The 22,135-nt window shown below is 38.5% G+C and overlaps 2 protein-coding genes across 2 annotated transcripts in view; one reads left to right on the forward strand and one right to left on the reverse strand.

Annotated features, from left to right (window-relative positions):
* Positions 1–22,135, reverse strand: part of LOC134207692 (octopamine receptor Oamb) — a 228,156-nt gene that overhangs the window by 106,156 nt on the left and 99,865 nt on the right. The gene's annotated exons all lie outside the window — the stretch shown is intronic.
* Positions 5,996–22,135, forward strand: part of LOC134215381 (octopamine receptor Oamb-like) — a 35,736-nt gene continuing 19,596 nt past the window's right edge. The window contains exons 1-2 of the mRNA XM_062694585.1: positions 5,996–6,011; positions 6,447–6,683. Coding sequence (XP_062550569.1) covers positions 6,501–6,683 — 183 coding nt within the window. The 5' untranslated portion in view covers positions 5,996–6,011; positions 6,447–6,500. The remainder of the gene's footprint in view (positions 6,012–6,446; positions 6,684–22,135) is intronic.

Consider the following 22,135-nt stretch of genomic DNA (forward strand, 5'->3'; position numbering starts at 1 on the left):
TTAATTGGATTAGAATTGGAATTGGATCGGATTTAAATTGATTTTTTTCATGTGATTGCATTGATACCGAATTTGATTCGGATTGGATTTGGAATTTGGATTGGATTTTGATTGAATTTGGATTAAATTAGGTTTCGATTGGATTTGGATTGGATTTGGATTGGATTTGGATTGGATTTGGATTGGATTTGGATTGGATTTGGATTGGATTTGGATTTGGATTGAATTTGGATTGGATTTGGATTTGAATTTGGATTTGGATTGGATTTGGATTGGATTTGGATTGGATTTGGATTGGATTTGGATTGGATTTGGATTGGATTTGGATTGGATTTGGATTGGATTTGGATTGGATTTGGATTGGATTTGGATTGGATTGGATTGGATTTGGATTGATTTGGATTGGGTTTGGATTGGTTTGGATTGGTTTGGATTGGTTTGGATTGGTTTGGATTGATTTGGATTGGTTTGGATTGGTTTGGATTGGTTTGGATTGGATTTGGATTGGATTTGGATTGGATTTGGATTGGATTTGGATTGGATTTGGATTGGATTTGGATTGGATTTGGATTGGATTTGGATTGGATTTGGATTGGATTTGGATTGGATTTGGATTGGATTTGGATTGGATTTGGACTTGGACTGGACTTGGACTGGACTTGGACTGGACTTGGACTGGACTTGGACTGGACTTGGACTGGACTTGGACTGGACTTGGACTGGACTTGGACTGGACTTGGACTGGACTTGGACTGGACTTGGACTGGACTTGGACTGGACTTGGACTGGACTTGGACTGGACTTGGACTGGACTTGGACTGGACTTGGACTGGACTTGGACTGGACTTGGACTGGACTTGGACTGGACTTGGACTGGACTTGGACTGGACTTGGACTGGACTTGGACTGGACTTGGGCCTTGAACTGGACTTGGACTGGACTTGGACTGGACTTGGACTGGACTTGGACTGGACTTGGACTGGACTTGGACTGGACTTGGACTGGACTTGGACTGGACTTGGACTGGACTTGGACTGGACTTGGACTGGACTTGGACTGGACTTGGACTGGACTTGGATTGGACTTGGACTGGACTTGGACTGGACTTGGACTGGACTTGGACTGGACTTGGACTGGACTTGGACTGGACTTGGACTGGACTTGGACTGGACTTGGACTGGACTTGGACTGGACTTGGACTGGACTTGGACTGGACTTGAACTGGACTTGGACTGGACTTGGACTGGACTTGGACTGGACTTGGACTGGACTTGGACTGGACTTGGACTGGACTTGGACTGGACTTGGACTGGACTTGGACTGGACTTGGACTGGACTTGGACTGGACTTGGACTGGACTTGGACTGGACTTGGACTGGACTTGGACTGGATTGGGATTGGAGTGGGACTGGACTGGGACTGGACTTGGACTAGACTGGGACTGGACTGGGACTGATTTGGATTAGACTGGGACTGGACTCGGACTGGGCTCGGACTGGACTCGGACTGGGCTCGGACTGGACTCGGACTAGATTGGGACTGGACTGGGACTGAACTGGGATTGGACTTGGACTGCACTGGGTTTGAACTGGGACTTGACTTGGACCGGACTGTGACCGGACTTGGACTGGATTTAGACTGGACTTGGACTGGACTGTAACTAAACTGGCACTGGACTGGGATTGGACTTCTCCGACTTTTTCGGATTGAGGCCTTTCTTAGTCGTGCGGTAAGATACGCGGCTGCGAATCAAGTCCAGTCTAGTAAATGTTCAGACTAAGGCCGAAGTGGCCTGTGCGGTATGTAAGAGTCTTCTCCATTTGGCTCGGTCCATGGCAACACGTCGCCAGCCACGCAGTCTACGGAGGGTCCGCAAGTCATCTTCCACCTGATCGATCCACCTTGCCCGCTGCGCACCTCGCCTTCTTGTGCCCGTCGGATCGTTGTCGAGAACCATTTTCACCGGGTTATTGTCCGACATTCTGGCTACGTGCCCGGCCCACCGCAGTCGTCCGATTTTCGCGGTGTGAACGATGGATGGTTCTACCAACAGCTGATGCAACTCGTGGTTCATTCGCCTCCTCCATGTACCGTCCGCCATCTGCACCCCACCATAGATGGTGCGCAGCACTTTCCTTTAGAAAACTCCGAGTGCGCGTTGGTCCTCCACGAGCATCGTCCAGGTCTCGTGTCCGTAGAGGACTACCGGTCTAATGAGCGTTTTGTAGATGGTCAGTTTGGTACGGCGGCGAACTCTATGCGATCGAAGCGTCTTGCGGAGTCCAAAGTATGCACGATTTCCAGCCACTATACGCCTCCGAATTTCTCTGCTGGTATCATTTTCGGCAGTCACCAGTGAGCCCAAGTACACAAATTCTTCTACCACCTCGATTTCATCACCACCGATGCCAACTCGCGGTGGGTGGCTCACATTGTCTTCTCTTGAACCTCTTCCTATCATGTACTTCGTCTTCGACGTGTTGATGACTAGTCCAATCCGCTTGGCTTCCCTCTTCAGTCTGATGTAGGCTTCCTCCATCTTCTCAAAGTTACGTGCCATAATATCTATGTCGTCGGCGAAGCCAAATAGCTGGACGGACTTATTGAAAATTGTGCCACTCGTGTTAATCCCTGCTCTTCGTATTACCCCTGCCAAAGCGATGTTGAATAGCAGACACGAAAGACCATCACCTTGCCGTAACCCTCTGCGGGTTTCGAAGGGACTCGAGAATGCCCTGAAACTCGAACTACGCACATCACCCGATCCATCGTCGCTTTGATCAACCGTGTCAGTTTATCCGGAAATCCGTTTTCGTGCATTAGCTGCCATAGCTGGTCCCGATCGATTGTATCATATGCGGCTTTGAAGTCGATGAATAGATGATGTGTGGGCACGTTGTATTCGCGGCATTTCTGCAGTACTTGGCGAATGGCGAACACCTGGTCCGTGGTGGAGCGTTCGCCCATAAACCCGCCTGGTACTGCCCCACGAACTCCCTTGCAATTGGTGCTAGTCGACGGCATAAAATTTGGGAGAGTACCTTGTAGGCGGCGTTCAGCAATGTGATTGCGCGGTAGTTGCTACAATCCAGCTTATCGCCCTTTTTGTAGATGGGACACACGACACCTTCCATCCACTCCTGCGGCAAAACTTCCTCCTCCCAAATTTTGGTAATGACCCAGTGCAGCGCTCTAGCCAGTGCCTCACCACCGTGTTTAAATAGCTCTCCTGGTAGTTGGTCAACCCCAGGGGCTTTGTTGTTCATCAGCCGACCAATCTCCTCCTGGATTTCTTGGAGATCCCCCAGATCCATCACCATACTGCCATCTTCGTCTGCCACATCGCCATTCAGGTGCTCTTCGTAGTGCTGCCGCCACCTTCGGATCACCTCACGCTCGTTCGTAAGAAGGTTCCCGTTTATGTCCTTACACATATCGGGCTGTGGCACGTGGCCCTTACGTGAACGGTGAACGGTTCAACTTCTCATAGAACTTTCGTGTGTTATTAGTGCGGTACAGTTGCTCCGTCTCTTCACGGTCTCGATCTTCCTGCTGACGCTTTTTCCTCCGGAAAATCGAGTTTTGTCTGTTCCGCGCCTGTTTATATCGTGCCTCATTCGCTCTCGTGCGGTGTTGCAGCAATCTCGCCCATGCTGCATTCTTCTCTTCTACTAACTGCTCACATTCGCCGTCATACCAGTCGTTTCTCCGATCCGGGGCACCGTGCCAAGTGCAGCGGTTGCGGTGCTACCAATGGCGGATCGAATATCTCTCCAGCCATCTTCAAGAGACGCTGCGCCTAGCTGCTCTTCCGTTGGGAGTGCCACTTCCAGCTGCTGCGCGTATTCTTGGGCTAGTCTACCGTCTTGTAGCCGCCCAATATTAAGCCGCGGCGTCCGACTTCGACGCGTGTTGTACACCGTCGAGAGTTTTGAGCGCAGGCAAACTGCAACGAGGTAGTGGTCGGATTCAATATTCGCACTGCGGTAAGTGCGGACGTTCGTGATGTCGGAGAAGAATTTACCGTCGATTAGAACGTGGTCGATTTGGTTTTCCGTTTCTTGGTTAGGTGATCTCCATGTGGCCTTGTGGATATTTTTGCGGGGAAAGAAGGTGCTTCGGACTACCATTCCGCGGGAGGCTGCGAAGTTTATGCATCGTTGGCCGTTGTCATTCGATACGGTGTGCAGACTATCCGGTCCGATGACCGGTCTATACATTTCCTCCCTTCCTACCTGTGCATTCATGTCACCGATGACGATTTTGACGTCCCGCAGTGGGCATCCATCGTATGTCTGCTCCAGCTGTGCGTAGAACGCTTCTTTCTCGTCGTCGGGTCTCCCTTCGTGTGGGCAGTGCACGTTGATGATGCTATAGTTGAAGAAACGGCCTTTAATCCTCAGCTTGCACATCCTTGCGTTGATTGGCTGCCACCCAATCACGCGTTGGCGCATCTTTCCCAGCACTATGAAGCCGGTTCCCAGCTCGTTGGTGGTGCCACAGCTTTGGTAGAAGGTAGCCGCTCGATGCCCGCTTTTCCACACCTTCTGTCCTGTCCAGCAAATCTCCTGCAGCGCCACGACGTCGAAGTTGCGGGGATGTAATTCATCGTAGATCATCCTGTCGCAACCTGCGAAACCTAGCGACTTGCAGTTCCATGTTCCAAGCTTCCAATCGTGATCCTTTATTCGTCGCCTAGGTCTTTGCCGATTATATCGAGTCGCATTATCTCTTATATTGTTCGTAATTATTGGTTTTCCAGGCGGCTTATTGGGCCTGCGCAAACCTCCTGTCTCGCCGGAGGGCCGTCGTGTCAGGGCTGTTTAGCGTCCCACCTAACACCAGGACTTGGGCTTGTGCGCTTTGAGCGGCACACGGTCGCTTTGGCGGAGCCTACTTGCGGATACATGCAGCTTTTTATAGAGGTTTAACAGGGCCCACTGTCAAACCCCACCACATCCTAGGCAGGCGCCACAACTCGCAGATGGCCTGGGGAGGGATCGTCAAGCCCTTGGACAAAGTCCCTGCTGCCCCCAAAATGTTATGTCAATAGAAGAAGACTTCTTTGGATTTCAAAATATTATCATCAACAATCAAATAAATATATGTATAATAATCGAATAAACAAACAATCAAAAGTCTAAAGTCGTGCTTTAAATAATTTTCAGAAAATATCATTTTGATATTTTTTAAAAATTATTCGAAGAATTGCATCCCATGTCTCGTTGAATTTTTTTTGTGGTTCTACTGTTTCTATTATTGAGAGCATTCATTCTTCTCTTAGCATATAAACGTATCCAATGGTCATTAAATGTTTCATTGCAATTTTTAACGAACACACATCCAGTTCAAGAAGAATGTTTTCCGGCAAATTTGTGCTGGCTTGAATTAACACGAACAGCTTAGTTCAGTGTCAAAGTACATTCTTGTCAACCACAGGACAGGATATGTTTATTTATAGCTACTGGCCTGTGTCTCCAGCCATGGATAGCTGAATCGATAATAAGGCAGATATGTATACAATGCGTATGAGCCTTGCTGTATCTGTGTTATTACGACGAAAAAAGCTCTTGTTCTGAAGTACATACTCCGGTTGTTGTTGTTCATTTATGTCGGACCGGCTGAACGTGGTACGTGCCCCACTTGATCCGGTGCAGACCAACGTTGTAATCAGGTTAAACCAATGTTATCAGATAAAATTATTGGCATCCATAAAAAAGCCAATTTATAAGATAATTCAGTTTTGCTGATGATGCTGGATTTCCCAGCTTCGTTGGCCGTCCTCCGCCCGTTGGCCCCACACTTCATCAAAGTAAGCGGCTCTCCGCACTCAGCTCACTGTTCCCGGGATTAAATGGCAGGACTGAGCAAAACAACAGAAACGAAGTAATCATTGAATGCCATGGCAACCGCAGGAAATTATATGCGCTTGGGTGGCGAGAGGTGGCGCCACGCTTGCCGTAATTTCCCTTTGGATTTGCATTTCCAGATTAAATCGAGCAGAAAGCAGTGTCCGTACCACCAAGGGTTCATTATAATCGGTCTAAAATGTGTATGCCCAATAAGAATTACGAAGCTAGCAAAATAAAATAAGATCGAAAAATTTCTAAGCTTATACAATTTCAGTGCCATTATAACTAGGGGGAATGACGGCTTTGGCAGGTTTTGTTCTATTATTGGCAGGGGGGTTTTTTATGACGGACTAGGCTCAAATTTGGCCTAAACATTCTTTGCATATCAAAGAATGTTGTGGCCAAATTTCATAAAATTTGGTCGACAAAAACCCCCCTGCCAATAATAGAACAAAACCTGCCAAAGCCGTCTTTCCCCCTATTTCATCGATTTTAATAAATTCTCTTGGAAAAAAAAATTTCACTTCTTTATATGTTGCCTCAGTTGAGCTGCCCTTCTAATAATTCTTCGTTCATTTTCCCCATTGTCCGCAGGTATGGATCTTCGGTGACGTGTGGTGCCGCGTGTGGCTGGCCGTCGACGTCTGGATGTGCACGGCGTCGATACTGAACCTGTGCGCGATTTCGCTGGATCGCTACGTGGCCGTCACCCGTCCCGTCACCTACCCGAGCATCATGTCCACCGGGCGGGCCAAGTCGCTCATCGCCGGGCTGTGGGTGTTGTCCTTTGTGATCTGCTTTCCGCCGCTGGTCGGGTGGAAGGAGCAGAAAGTAAGTAATCTTGTTTCATATTCCTGGACTTTTCCTGTCGGGGCTCTGCTCTGGTGGGATTGATTTGCTTCGATTGGATTATTGCGAGGATTTTTCCCCCGGACTGGAAGTTGATTCATTTTGCTCGGAGACGCTCGTGGGTGAAGGCAATGTTCCGGTGAAAGCATCGGTCGATATGGAATGGTGTTCCTTGGAATGGACAAAATTAGTTGTAATCCCACTAAGGCAGTCAAGCCGGATCAGCGCACCCGCAGGAAGTGAAGTCAATATCTTTCAAATACTTTAGCAATGGGAAATGTTTTCTCTTCGTAGAACAAGCATCAATAAAACAGAGTATTGATGTTCTTTCTGTGAGTGGGATGAGATTAGATGCATATCTTTGAGATAGAAGATGGGGTAGGAAGTGTCTTAATTCAACAGACGATGACCACTTAGAGAGCAGTGGAATCTAAATCCCAACACAATGGATTTCCATTACTTACTTCTATTCCTGATCGATGGATATGTTGGATTAATCTTTGTGAGAGTGAAAACGATATCTAGAAGCCAGTATTGAAATTTTCAGAGGAACATGGTGGTGCAGTCGACATATACTGAGTGGGAAATTATTTCACTCATACAATCATGTTTCAATATTATCATATAATATCATCAATATAAGTAGAAATTAAATCAGATTCGTTACTCACAACAAATATATTAGTTCAAGACAAAATTTTCAAAACGACTGACGATTTGACAAATCTGATAGCTCTCCCACGCAAACCAACACCATCAACAGGTAGCGGAAATCTTCACCTACCTATTGGTGGTGTTGGTTTGCGAAATTTCAAAATTTCAAAATTTTAAAATTTCAAAATTTCAAAATTTCAAAATTTCAAAATTTCAAAATTTCAAAATTTCAAAATTTCAAAATTTCAAAATTTCAAAATTTCAAAATTTCAAAATTTCAAAATTTCAAAATTTCAAAATTTCAAAATTTCAAAATTTCAAAATTTCAAAATTTCGAAATTTCAAAATTTCAAAATTTCAAAATTTCAAAATTTCAAAATTTCAAAATTTCAAAATTTCAAAATTTCAAAATTTCAAAATTTCAAAATTTCAAAATTTCAAAATTTCAAAATTTCAAAATTTCAAAATTTCAAAATTTCAAAATTTCAAAATTTCAAAATTTCAAAATTTCAAAATTTCAAAATTTCAAAATTTCAAATTTTCAAAATTTTAAAATTCAAAGTTTTAAAATTTCAAAATTCAAAGTTTTAAAATTTCAAAATTTTAAAATTTTGAAATTTCTAAATTTCCAAATTTTGTACTTCAAAATTTCAAAATTTCAAAATTTCAAAATTTCAAAATTTCAAAATTTCAAATTTCAAAATTTCAAAATTTCAAAATTTCAAAATTTCAAAATTTCAAAATTTCAAAATTTCAAAATTTCAAAATTTCAAATTTCAAAATTTCAAAATTTCAAAATTTCAAAATTTCAAAATTTCAAAATTTCAAAATTTCAAAATTTCAAAATTTCAAAATTTCAAAATTTCAAAATTTCAAAATTTCAAAATTTCAAAATTTCAATTTCAAAATTTCAAAATTTCAAAATTTCAAAATTTCAAAATTACAATTTTTTGAATTTCAAAATTTTAAAATTTCAAAATTTCAAAATTTCAAAATTTCAAAATTTCAAAATTTCAAAATTTCAAAATTTCAAAATTTCAAAATTTCAAAATTTCAAAATTTCAAAATTTCAAAATTTCAAAATTTCAAAATTTCAAAATTTCAAAATTTCAAAATTTCAAAATTTCAAAATTTCAAAATTTCAAAATTTCAAAATTTTAAAATTTCAAAATTTTAAAAATTCAAAATTTTAAAATTTCAAAATTTCAAAATTTCAAAATTTTAAAATTTTAAAATTTCAAAATTTTAAAATTTCAAAATTTCAAAATTTCAAAATTTCAAAATTTCAAAATTTCAAAATTTCAAAATTTCAAAATTTCAAAATTTCAAAATTTCAAAATTTCAAAATTTCAAAATTTTAAAATGTTAAAATTTCAAAATTAAAAACTCAAAAATTTGGAAAATTTAAAAGTTTAGAAATTTAAAAATTTAAAGATTTAAAAATTTAAAAATTTAAAAATTTAAAAGTTTAAAGGTTTAAAAATTTAAAAATTTAAAAATTTATAGATTTAAAAATTTAAAAATTTAAAAATTTGAAAATTTTAAGATTTAAAATTTTAAAAAATTAAAAATTAAAAAATTCAAAAATTTAAAAATTTAAAAATTTAAAAATTTAAAAACTTAAAAATTTAAAAATTTTAAAATTTAAAAAAAAAATTAAAAATTAGAAATTTAAAAATTTAAAAATTTGAAAATTTGAAAATTTAAAAATTAAAAATTTAAAAATTTAAAAATTTGAAAATTTGAAAATTTGAATATTTGAAAATTTGAAAATTTAAAGATTTAAAGATTTAAAAATTTTAAAATTTTAAAATTTGAAGATTTGAAAATTTAAAAATTTAAAATGTTAAAAATTTAAAAATTTAAAGATTTCAAAAATTAAAAATTTATAAATTAAAACATTTAAAAATTTGAAAATTTAAAAATTTAAAAACTTCAAAATTTTAAAATTTTAAAATTTTAAAATTTAAAAAGTTCAAAATTTATAAATTTAAAAATTTGAAAATTTGAAAATTTAAAAATTAAAAAATCCAAAGATTTAAAAATTTTAAAATTAAAAAACAAAAAATTTAAAAATTTGAAAAATAAAAATTTAAAAATTTAAAAATTTGAAAATTTAAAAACTAAAAATTTTTAAAATTGTTATATAAAATTATTATTATATAAAATTTTTAAAATAATTTAAATAATTTAAAAAAAAATAAAATTTAAAAATTAAAAAAAAAATGAAAATAAAATTTAAAAATTTAAATATTTTAAAACTCAAGAAATTTTAAAAATATTTTATTAAATACAGTGAAATCTCCCGTACTTGAGGGACGGAGATATTGAAAAAATTTATATTATTTTCTTCCAAAACATCAAACACTTTTCATAACATCTAGAAATATGGTTCAGGGTCATTTGGTCGAATACCATTTGGTCGAGAGGGTCATTTGGCCAAAAGGTCTTTTAGCCGAAAGCCGAATGCCGTTTGCCGAAAAGTTTTTGCTTATTAAGTGAAGTAAGACGTGAGAGGGATTTAATAGTGAAAAGTGAGATTGAGGCTGAGTGAAACTGAGAAGTGAGGTATGAGCAGTGTTGAGAAACTCACTCATATGAGTAAAAATTCCTCACTCATTTCTCATTTTTTCCGTGAGTACTCACGCGTGAGTTACTCACGACCTGTGAGTACTCACAAGTGAGCAAACGTGGTTTTGCTCACTCACGAGTGAGGAATTTTTGCTCATATGAGTAATCCAATAAGATTAGTTTTTGTTTCTCCCATACAATGTAGATGTCAAGTTTTGGCCAAATCTGGTAGTTGTCAAGAAGTACGTAAAAATTTGTGGCATGAATTTAGGAAAAAAACTAAAGAATTTGTCAAATTATACGAATAAGAAATTGCTAATATATTGGGAATTACTATCAACATGTTAATTAATTGCATAATAATAAATTTCGGGAGTATGGCGCGGTTTTAGTTTCGGGCGAAAATTAAATAAATAAAATTATGGAACAAAAGTAATTGAGAATAAATGTGTTGAAGTTAATGTTGAGATATAATTTACGTTTGAAATCAATGTTTATACATGTTTGCCTTCTTTGTACAGGGAATATATTCACTTTAAAGACGATTTTTTAATAGAAGGCCCCGAGACGCGTTGTGGTTAATACTAATTGACGAATAGAGCGTGTGTGTTTTTATGCATGTGCGTGCGCGCGTGTGCTTGTGTGTTCGTGTGTGCGTAGGTTTGAGTTTGCGTGTGTTTGAGTGTGCGCGCGTGTGTGTGTGCGCGTATGTGTGTTGATGTGTGCGTGTGTTTGGGTATGTTTGTGTGTGCATGCGTGTGTGTGTGCCGCGTGTGTGTTTGTTTGTGCGCGTATGTGTTTATGCACGCGCGCTTGAATGTTTATTATATTGTTTAAGTATGCCAGTTGGCTTAGGCATTAAATTTTAACTAAAAAATTTAATAACAATAATATAAAGAACATAGAAAACAGTCACCATATCTTCAAAGCGAAGGGTTGTCATACTAATGGCGATTTGTTCAGATTCATTCCACTTCATTTTGGTACAAGTGTGCATAGAGCGGCAAACTAGAAATTAAAGAACTAAATTACCGATATAATCCATTATGGCGCTACGGTGTCACAAAATGTAAGCAACGTAGTAAGGAGAGATTCCGAGGGGTGTCTCAGCGTATGATGTAATATGCAATAGACCGTGTCGAAATAGGGTAGTTGTTCCATTATTAATTACATGCTCTTATATCAATAACATTTGCAAATCGAACAATTTTGGGATAATTTGTGTCGTTTTAAGGTGATTATACAACAAAGCCACAAATCGGCCATCTTGGAAACCACGTGTTTTTTGTAGTGATTTTTCAGGAGCACGAATTGAAAGAACCACAACGCCCATGAGGATGACACATTCGTAGAACGTTTGCTTACTTATGCTAAACAATCGACTTTAATTTCAGCATTGTACGAACATTATTTCGCTAGATTTGAACTTTTGGCAATAGGAGTACCGTCAAGTCGCCATTCACCGTGCATTTTAGGCAATTAAGCAAATCTTAGAGCTCTCCAAATAATTTAAATTGAAAATTATACTCTCGAACACCGTCACGAACCCTAAATAATTGTTTTAATTCGAATGAAAATCAAAAACTCAGATAGTTTTTTTAGCAAGATAGATGGTTGTAGATAATTTCTCAGTGATATATTAGGGTATCCTTTCGCCGTGTTAGGGCACCATTCACCGTGTGGGTAGGTACCCATTCACCGTGCATAAGAACTTTTCATTTAAATTAATTAAAATATGAATTTAAACATTGATTTTAAAATGTTATTCGTGTTTTTCATTTAGTTAAACATAAACATGTGAAGTTTATGTACATAAATGACATAATCAAAAGAATTATATTGGAGATGCAGAAATTAATGCTCATTAGCGTCACGTAACTCTTATGACCAACAAGTCATCCCCGGAAAACCATTGCTTCTGCTCAACCTGTACAACATAATGGCGGTATCATTCATAGTACTCACGATCAAGATTTTTTTATGTACATAAAAAAAAATCTTGCTCACGATTTCGATGGCCGGTGAATAGACACAGTTATTTTCTGGGGGATCCATTCGCCGTGCATTTTTATTTGGTGGAGAATGAAGTGTTACCGACATTTTCGGCTTAATTTTATACGTAAAATAAAAAAACAAACCTGACACTTCAATTGCATGGATGTTTAGAGGTAAAGAACAATAAAACATTTACTTTTTCCACTGATATTGGGCGAGCGCAGATTATACTTGATGGTTGAATACAAAGGTGGAATCAGACAGCCGCAGGATGTTAACAAATTCTAACGTCATAACAGCTGTTGGAACAGTCATTTCACAGTTATTACTCTTTTTGACTCCTTTAAGGTGATTATACAATAAAGCCAGAAATCGGCCATTTTGTAAACCACGTGCTTTTCCAATATTTTTTTCAGGAGCACGAGATGAAAGAACCATAACGCGTATGGGGCTGAAATAATGGTAGATCGTTTGCTTAGTTATGCTGAACAATCATAATTTGAGTTTCGGCACTGTACGAAAACTATTACACGTGATTAGGGCTTTTGGAAATCTATGTAGATAAACGTGTGGTGAATTTGAAATTCACCACGGGCTTCATTCTATAATCACCTTAATGGTGCTGATGTTGTAAAAAAGTATTTTTCAACATTTTCGTAAACATAATGAAAATTACTTTGAACCCCACGGTGAATGGTGCACCCACGGTGAATGGCGACCTGACGGTAGAAAACCGTGTGGTGAATTTGAAATTCACCACATGGCTCAATTGTATAATCACCTTAAGCACTGCTGAAAAAATCTCAAAAATTCTTTGTTATTAATTTGGGTACAAGGAACGAATTCAAGGAGTGGTAATCCTAATATGCTAGAAATCGTGTTTTGATTTCTGAGTTTGGAAATAAAGTTTTGAAAAATGTAATTCAAATTGTTAACAACTGTTAAATTTGTGTAATTTTTCAATTATTGCACCTCTTGACTATCGATTTTGGGCCTTTTGAGACGCCAGATGCTGTCCGTTACCTAATGTGGTGAAATTCATGAAGTGAACTATATTGTTAATCTACTATACATATCTGATTGCATTAAAAATCGTTTTTAATATAACGCACTTCTAGTGAAAATATTCACAATGTTAGTGATCAAAAATTACATCTCACGTGTATTTGACACTAATTTAGTTCTGGTTCTTGCGGATTTAAGTAAATGACGCGGATCTGGTTTTGGCCGGCGTGGAAAATATTTCAAGGTCCCCGTAACAATCCTGAATGAATACATAAAAAATATTATACAGGGTTACCGCTCCATGAATTCATTCCATGAATTGTTGCAATTCCATGAATTGAATTGCGAATGTTATTGATATAGGAGCATGGTATTCAGAATAAAACGATTACCAAATAAAGGTAGTTATTTGCTGTTTACAACAATTTTATTCATTAAATAAGGTGGTTTGAAGTATTATCTTTATTTATTATATTTACTTTTAGCCATATTTTTAAACCCCTGTACCGTAAAAATAATAAATTAACGATTTTCTACTATTCGAAAAACACTGTAGAAATGATCAATTAAGAGTCGAAATACATATACATATCTTTATACGAAAATACATTGAATAATAGAAACAAAACTAGAAAATATGCAGATCTCATATTTTTAGAATTAACACATTAGCATTAAATTTAGCCAGCTTCGAAAATGATTTTGGTTTTGTTTGTAAAAGTGCTAAACAGTAAAAGCCGGCATCCTTAGTTCTCATGCTGCAATGCACGAACAGGTTTAAAATATTAATATGCTTACGGCATGATACGATCATTTAGTTCGAATTTGACTCATTTATAATGAATATTTATTCTATAAAATACTTGATATACTACATTTTAGAGTAAAAACAATTGGCTGATTGTATACTCGGCAGAAAAATGAGTAAAACTTCGTCGTTCAAACACTAACGACATCTGTTGACTTCAGCTAGCTGGGCTAATCACGAACTAGGTGGCGGTAGTGAGCAAACGTCAAAATAGAGTAAATTCGATGCACGCGCCACGAGTGATCGATTGGCCAACTAATGATTATTTGAATTGACCAGTAAATCAGTGAACGATGGAAATTTGTCGAGTGTTATGTCTGTTTGTCTGTGCTTGAACTAAATGATCGAACCACGTCTGGTGGTACGGAAATTTATTGAAAAATTTCATTAATATTGAAAGCTTTGACTATAACGCATGTCCCTTCTAGCTATTTTTATATTCGTAGTCTACACGATCAATAATGCATAACAAAATTATAACAAGAGGAGTTATTTATTTCAGAAAAATATTGTAACAAAATGTGTTATAAATTTTGCTGGTTAGTTGTTAAAATAACAAAAAATATGTCAAAAATACCTCTAGCCGTAACACAGTTAAAACAGAGGTTGATACCTTTATATCAACATTATAACAAACGTTGATATAATTATTCTGTACAAAAATCTACTTTCAAGGTAATCGCCTACATCACGGATAGAAATCTGGTACGCTACCACGACGGATTTCCATCCATAATGTGGGCAATTGACTTTGTTCCAGCTATGTATTAATATCGTGCGGGTTCAAGCTTTACTGAAGGTGATTACCTCCGATTTTTCCGATACTGAAGGTGATTACCTCCGATTTTTTTCCAATGTCTACAAAAAATGTAGGCAATTATTTTGTGAAAATATTCATAACTAATGTTGTTGTAATTTTGATATAAAATAAAACTGGCCGAAGACTCATTTTTATTGAATTATCTAATTATAACACACGTTGTTTTAAATAACAACAGTTGGTAGAATTGAGTTATAATTTTGTTATGCATTCCTGATCGGGTACGCACCCCAAACACAAACACACACCAAAATACAAACACGCAACTAAACACAAACACGCACCTAAATACAAACATGCGCCTGAATACAAACACGTGCCTAAATACAAACACGCATTTAAATACAAACACGCAACTGAACACAAACACGCATCTAAAAACAAACACGCAACTAAACACAAACACGCACCTAAATACAAACACGCAACTAAATACAAACACGCACCCAAAACATGAACACGCATACAAACCCAAACACGCATCTAAATAGAAACACAAACACGCAACTAAACTTAAGCACGCACCTAAACACAAACACGCACCAAAATACAAACACACACTTAAACACAAACACGCACCTAAACACAACACGCACCTAAATAAAAAAAGGGGCCTGAATACAAACACGCGCTCAAATACAAACACACGCCTAAATACAAACACGCACCTAAACACAAACACCCACCTAAGCACAAACACGCACCCAAAACATAAACACGCAACTAAACACAAACACGCACCCAAAACATAAACACACAACTAAACACAAACACGCACCTAAATACAAACACGTGCCTTAGTACAAATACGTGCCTAAATACAAACACGCACCTTAATACTAACACGCAACTAAATACAAACACGCACCCAAAACATGAACACGCATACAAACCCAAACACGCATCTAAATAGAAACACAAACGCGCAACTAAACTTAAGCACGCCCCTAAACACAAACACGCACCAAAATACAAACACGCACTTAAACACAAACACGCACCTAAACACAACACGCGCCTAAATAAAAAAAAGGGACCTAAATACAAACACGTACCTAAATACAAACACGCACCTAAACACAAACACTCACCTAAGCACAAACACGCACCTCAACACAAACATGTATTTACACGTATATTTCATGATGTTCAATGGAAATTCGCATTTTCAATTATTGCTAACCTTACAGTACATATATTTTTTTACACCTATTTCCTCACTTACTCACCAAAAAAAATCGAATGAGTAGTTTTACTCACTCAGGCGTGAGTTTCCTCACGCGTGAGTGCTCACCATACCTGTGAGTACTCACGCGTGAGTAGAACTGGTTCAACTCATATGAGTGAGTGAGTGAGGATGGAACGAACCATGCTCACTCATTTCCCAACACTGGGTATGAGGTATGTTCGAAGACAAAGTAACGGGAAGTGAGTACTTAGTAGTTGGATGTGTGCAATAACGAGTGAGAAGTGAGTAGTAGGAAGTGAGAAATGAGATGTGATAGCTGCGAAGTGAGTTTTAAGGAGAACGGAAGTGACAGGAAGGAAGGGCGTGATGATAATTGGGAAGTGAGAGGCAGATGATAAAAAGTAAAAAGTGAGTGTTGAGGTAAAAGACAGAAAGAAGTTCAATGTTAAGGATAAGCAAGAAGAAAGAAAGGAAGAGAAAGAAAAGAGGAAAAAGAAATAATATGGATGAAGAAAGGAGTGAAGTGAAAGAATAAGGGTGAATGAAGTTGAGAAAAGGAAAAGCACAAGAAAAGTAAGAAGAAAGACAAAGAAAGTAAGACGTAAGATCGAAGGGAAAGGAGGTGAAAAAAAGGATATAATAAATATAAGGTACCCCGGGGCAAGTGGGACCTAAAAAACGCTAGTTCAGCAAAATCGCTAACGCATACTTAGAAAACAGGGTATTTCAGGACATTAACCACGGATACATCATTATATGCTTCCTTTGTTGAAGTGTAGACGTGTTGTAAGCCATTTATTCAGTTACAAAAATATTGGTAGTGACATAAATAAATTTACCTGTGGGATTCATTTACCCCTTCAAACGGGGCAAGTGGGACCTATTCTGCTCTATACTGTCGAACGAAGCTAATTTGAAGAATGTAGATATAATGTTCATGTAATTTCTGAGCCGTAGTATTTCAGATCATGGATGGAGTTTTATTGCTTGTCAGACTTTTGTTTTTGGCAAAAAAAGGGATTACAATGTTAGCAGATATAAAAACAAGACAACAGCCAGTTTACTGTTTAATTGTCTGTTGTCTGGTTTTACATTAGCTCACTTTCTAACCAAATGTGCTAGATGGAAGAGATAAGCAAATCTTTGTTCACTTTTCGAATGAATATTTCTCTGTTTAACATAAATTATTACATAAATTAGAACTTCAAAAGGAACGTTTTTATTCAGACGGTGTTGTAAATTTGTAATAGAACGTAATGGCCAATTTATGTCTTAAGCACTTTATTTATCTGCTAATCTGATTCGAAGTTTAAAAATCACAAAACACAAGACAAAACCTGTTGATCTATTGTAGGATAAATAGATTGTTTGCACTGTAAACGGAAAAAAATGCATAGTTATAACCATTGCTTTTTTTCATGAGGGAGATAATTTTCAGAAAGTAAAATACACATTTGGTAAATCAACTGTACATTACTTCTTAACAACTAAACCAACGATATCAACTGCATTTGATTCAGATCCATATGATATATGAGTGTCGAAGTTATTCTTCACTAGACAACAATCTAAAAACAGGTAAAATGGCTCTATCGAAAATGTTGTTCAAATATGTCCCACTTGCCCCATGTATGTTAAAAATCAAGGGAAAGTGAAAATTGCAGATTTTGGCTTTAATCAAAACTTTTAAATAGTTTTTGATGTCACACAATTATTTAATTGCTCAAAATATTCACTTTCCACATCAATGATGAATTTAGAAACGACTATTTTGTTGGAAATCCATTGAATTAAAATAAAAGTAATAGATTTTGCCGGTAGTTTAAAGTCATGATTAAACAATACCATTAGTATGGTGCCGCAAATGGTTTTGATTTCAATTTTTTTTGTGTCAGGCGAATTCGTTGATAATTCTGCTTCATTTTTCTAGAACATTGTTACCATTAAAAATGTTCACCGATTAATCGGCAGCCATAGTACCCACTTACCCCGTGGGTACCTTAAATAGAAGCAATAACGAAGAAGCAAGTATGAAGAAGGAAGAATCAAGAAAAAAATTAAAAAAGAAGATTGTGGAAGGAGGAAGGAAGAAGGGTGAAGGGAGAAGGTAGAAAGAATAAGGAAGAAAGAAGAATAAATAAGGAAGGAGGAAGAAGAAAGAAGAATAAAGAAGGAAAGAAAAAGATGATAGACGAAAGAAGGAACAAGGAAAAGGGAATGATGAAGAAAGAAAAATGGAGAATGAAGAAAGAAGTAAGATGTAAGAAGGAAGAAGAAAGGTGGAAAGGAAGACGAGAAAAGAAGAAGGAAATATAAAGAAATAAGAAGGAAGAAAGAAGAATTTTTTTTAGAATTATTTTTCACTAGTTTTCACTACTCACTTCTCATTTTTCAAATCAACTTCTCATTCTCACTTCTCATTACTTACTATCTTTGTAATTCTCGCTTCTCATTCCTCACTCCTACGTTCTACTTATCAAATCTAACTACTCGCTGTTTTGTCTCACTTTTCAATTCTCATTTTTCACTTCTAACTTCTCACTTCGCACTTTTCACATCAAATTTCTCATTTCGTTTTCTCACTTTTCACTTCACACTTCTCTTTTTTTACTTCTAATTTCTCAATTCTTTTCCTACTTCTCACGTCCTATATCTTATGAGATGTGGGAAATGTCTCATTCCTCACTTCTTGTTGAACACTTCATGTAACTCTCACCACTCACTTCTCATTGCTCATTTTTCCATACTCGCAATCAAAGTTTCTCGCTTCAACTATTCGGTGAAACGGCATTAGGACAAACGACCCGGTACCTTGCATATCGTGCACGTGACAACATCGAGTAAGCGAGGTGAAAATGCATTGAAAAGTTACTTCGTGTTAGAGAATATCGAGTAAGAGAGATATCGACTTACGGAGGTAACGCAGTATCCTAGATTGAAGAGATTTTGAATTTCATCGAGTAAGGGAAAATACCTAGTTGCAGAACATCGAGCATTCTAAGTAGTTGAAACAGTGGTCCATTTTCACCTCCAATTAACCCATTGTCACCCCCGACGACGGTATGGTAAATTGCAAAACTAGATAATTGGGTAATTGAATATTTGGAACATTGGGAAAAAATTAAGGACAAAAAACCTGGAAAATTGAAAAATTCTAAAATTAAAAACTGAGAAATTGGGAATATCAAAACAACAAAATTGTTTGATGAGAAAAGTAAAAAGTGAAAAATATTATAAGGTAAATGAAACAACTGTCTTCCATCGATACGAGACGAGTCAGCCTCGGGCTGAAAGTCTGGATAATAAAGAATAAACTGTTCGGAAGTTGGCTTTCTCAGTCTGAAGTATCAAAACGATGGTTTATTTACTTGCCCGACGTTTCGGCCGACGGGTTGTGGCCTTTTTCAAGGGTCGCTAAAACATGTAATTACATTTAACATATAACATGAATACATATAACATAAAACATAAATGTTGAACTCACTATAGTCTATCGTCTATCGTAAATTATTGTAAACCACGTTCGATCAGTGGTGGATAGGGTGATTTTCATGCTTGATTTTTGTAAATTTTTGAAAAAAAAATGGTTTAAAACTGGGTTTGTTTGTTAACATAAAACAATTGTAACTGCTATTTCAAAATGGTAGGCACATTAATAATGGGTAATTTTCATCGTTGATGGTTGTGTGTCGTGATCATTATTTTGGGTAATTTGATCATGGTTGCATGCATCATTTGGCATATTGATATTGTTCGATTATCATTGGAATTCCTGCGCCCAAGTTCCTCCGGAAGTTCCTCCGGGAATTCCTCCAGAAGTTCCTTCGGGAATTCCTCCGGAAGTTCCTCCGGGAATTCCTCCGGAAGTTCCTCCGGGAATTCCTCCGGAAGTTCCTCCGGGAATTCCTCCGGAAGTTCCTCCGGGAATTCCTCCGGAAGTTCCTCCGGGAATTCCTCCGGAAGTTCCTCCAGGAATTCCTCCGGGAATTCCTCCGGAAGTTCCTCCGGGAATTCCTCCGGAAGTTCCTCCGGGAATTCCTTCGGAAGTTCCTCCGGGAATTCCGTCCGAAGTTACTCCGGGGATTCCGTCGGAAGTTCCTCCGGAATTCCTCCGGGAATTCCTCCGGAAGTTCCTCCGGGAATTCCTCCGAAGTTCCTCCGGGAATTCCTCCGGAAGTTCCTCCGGGAATTCCTCCGGAAGTTCCTCCGAATTCCTCCGGAAGTTCCTCCGAATTCCTCCGAAGTTCCTCCGAATTCCTCCGGAAGTTCCTCCGGGAATTCCTCCGGAAGTTCCTCCGAATTCCTCCGGAAGTTCCTTCAAATTCCTCCGGAAGTTCCTCCGAATTCCTCCGGAAGTTCCTCCGGGAATTCCTCCGGAAGTTCCTCCGGGAATTCCTCCGGAAGTTCCTCCGGGAATTCCTCCGGAAGTACCTCCGAATTCCTCCGGAAACTCCTCCGGAAGTTCCTCCGGGAATTCCTCCGGAAGTTCCTCCGAATTCCTCCGGAAGTTCCTCCGAATTCCTCCGGAAGTTCCTCCCGATATTCCTCCGGAAGTTCCTCCGGCAATTCCTCCGGAAGTTCCTCCGGGAATTCCTCCGGAAGTTCCTCCGAATTCCTCCGAAAGTTCCTCCAGGAATTCCTCTGGACGTTCCTCCAGGAATTCCTCCGAAAGTTCCTCCGGGAATTCCTACAGAAGTTTCTCCGGGAATTCCTCCGGAAGTTCCTCTGGAAAATCCTTCTAAAGTACCTCTGGGAAATCCATCGGAAGTTCCTCCGGGGATTCCTCCGAGAATTCCTCCGGGAATTCCTCCGGGAATTCCTCCGGGAATTCCTCCGGAAGTTCCTCCGGGAATTCCTCCGGAAGTTCCTCCGGGAATTCCTCCGGAAGTTCCTCCGGGAATTCCTCCGGAAGTTCCTCCGGGAATTCCTCCGGGAATTCCTCCGGAAGTTCCTCCGGGAATTCCTCCGGAAGTTCCTCCGGGAATTCCTCCGGAAGTTCCTCCGGGAATTCCTCCGGAAGTTCCTCCGGGAATTCCTCCGGAAATTCCTCCGGGAATTCCTCCGGAAGTTCCTCCGGGAATTCCTCCGGAAGTTCCTCCGGGAATTCCTCCGGAAGTTCCTCCGGGAATTCCTCCGGAAGTTCCTCCGGGAATTCCTCCGGAAGTTCCTCCGGGAATTCCTCCGAAGTTCCTCCGGGAATTCCTCCGGAAGTTCCTCCGGGAATTCCTCCGGAAGTTCCTCCGGGAATTCCTCCGGAAGTTCCTCCGGGAATTCTTCCGGAAGTTCTTCCGGAAATTTCTCCGGAAGTTCCTCCGGGAATTCTTCCGGAAGCTCCTCCGGGAATTCTCCTCCATCAATCTCGCCCCATTAATACATTTGATTTCTATTTAATTATTTGGTTTCTTCATGTTTACAAATGGGAATAGGCTTTTTTTCTACTGTCACGCTACTTACAAAGTTGGCGGAATTTCAATCGCTCTCGTCGCTCCTTTCCTGCCGTGCGCCACAAGAAAACATAGTGTTGACTACTCTCCCGAAATGGTAATATTTGTATGGAATTTGGAAAATTTGGTTGAGGTAAAAAAAGCTTCCTTCAAAATTTAATGCGGTCACATATACTTTTTATTGCATCAAAATGATCGTTGAAAATTTTTAAAACTTTTGTCAGTTGAGTTTTGCAAAATTCGGTTTCTTTATGCCTCAAATTATCGGAGAGAGTTACTGAGAAGCGAAAATTTTAGTTGTACAATTGTTTAGTATTTAGAGCTTAATTCAAATTTGGGAAATAGTAGGTCCACAAAATTTTCTAGGAACATTCCTTGATAAATTCCAAAGAGATTGTCAGTCGGGATAAGCGAAATTCGTTCCCGATTCCGAGTTATAGACATTTTAGTATGAAAATAGCGCTCTACCGCGAGAGAGCTTCCCTCAGACCTTAATGGAATAGTGTGGGTTCAAGTCCCACCGGCAGCCGAATCTTTTTTCGCAATATAGCCATCGATATAATTGCGTAATATTTGAATATTTAGGAAACAATATTGAGGCATTTCGCCTCTTTCACAATCAAAGTGTACCTAGTGTCCTATCCATTCTCTCAACTCCTGCCCTTGGAGCAAAATAAATACGAAAGGAGGCAACACCATTTCCGCTGAAAAAAACCGAATGTCGAAAAAGGAACAGGAGAAGAGAAAATTGGGCTTGCTGAGGGAGAAATCGTGGACTGATCGGGGAGTCGTATCTGGACTGTCATCGACGCGACGCAAGACCTACCGACTGAAAAACCGAAAAAAGTTAAATTCACAGCGTGGTGAAAACTGTGTGTGCTAGTAGAGTGTACTAGTGAAGGCCCCGAATAGTCCAGGGTCTGATCAGTTGACGACTTCTAGCCTGCC

Source organism: Armigeres subalbatus, chromosome 1 (genome assembly GCF_024139115.2).
Source record: "Armigeres subalbatus isolate Guangzhou_Male chromosome 1, GZ_Asu_2, whole genome shotgun sequence".
NCBI classification, from domain to species: domain Eukaryota; kingdom Metazoa; phylum Arthropoda; class Insecta; order Diptera; family Culicidae; genus Armigeres; species Armigeres subalbatus.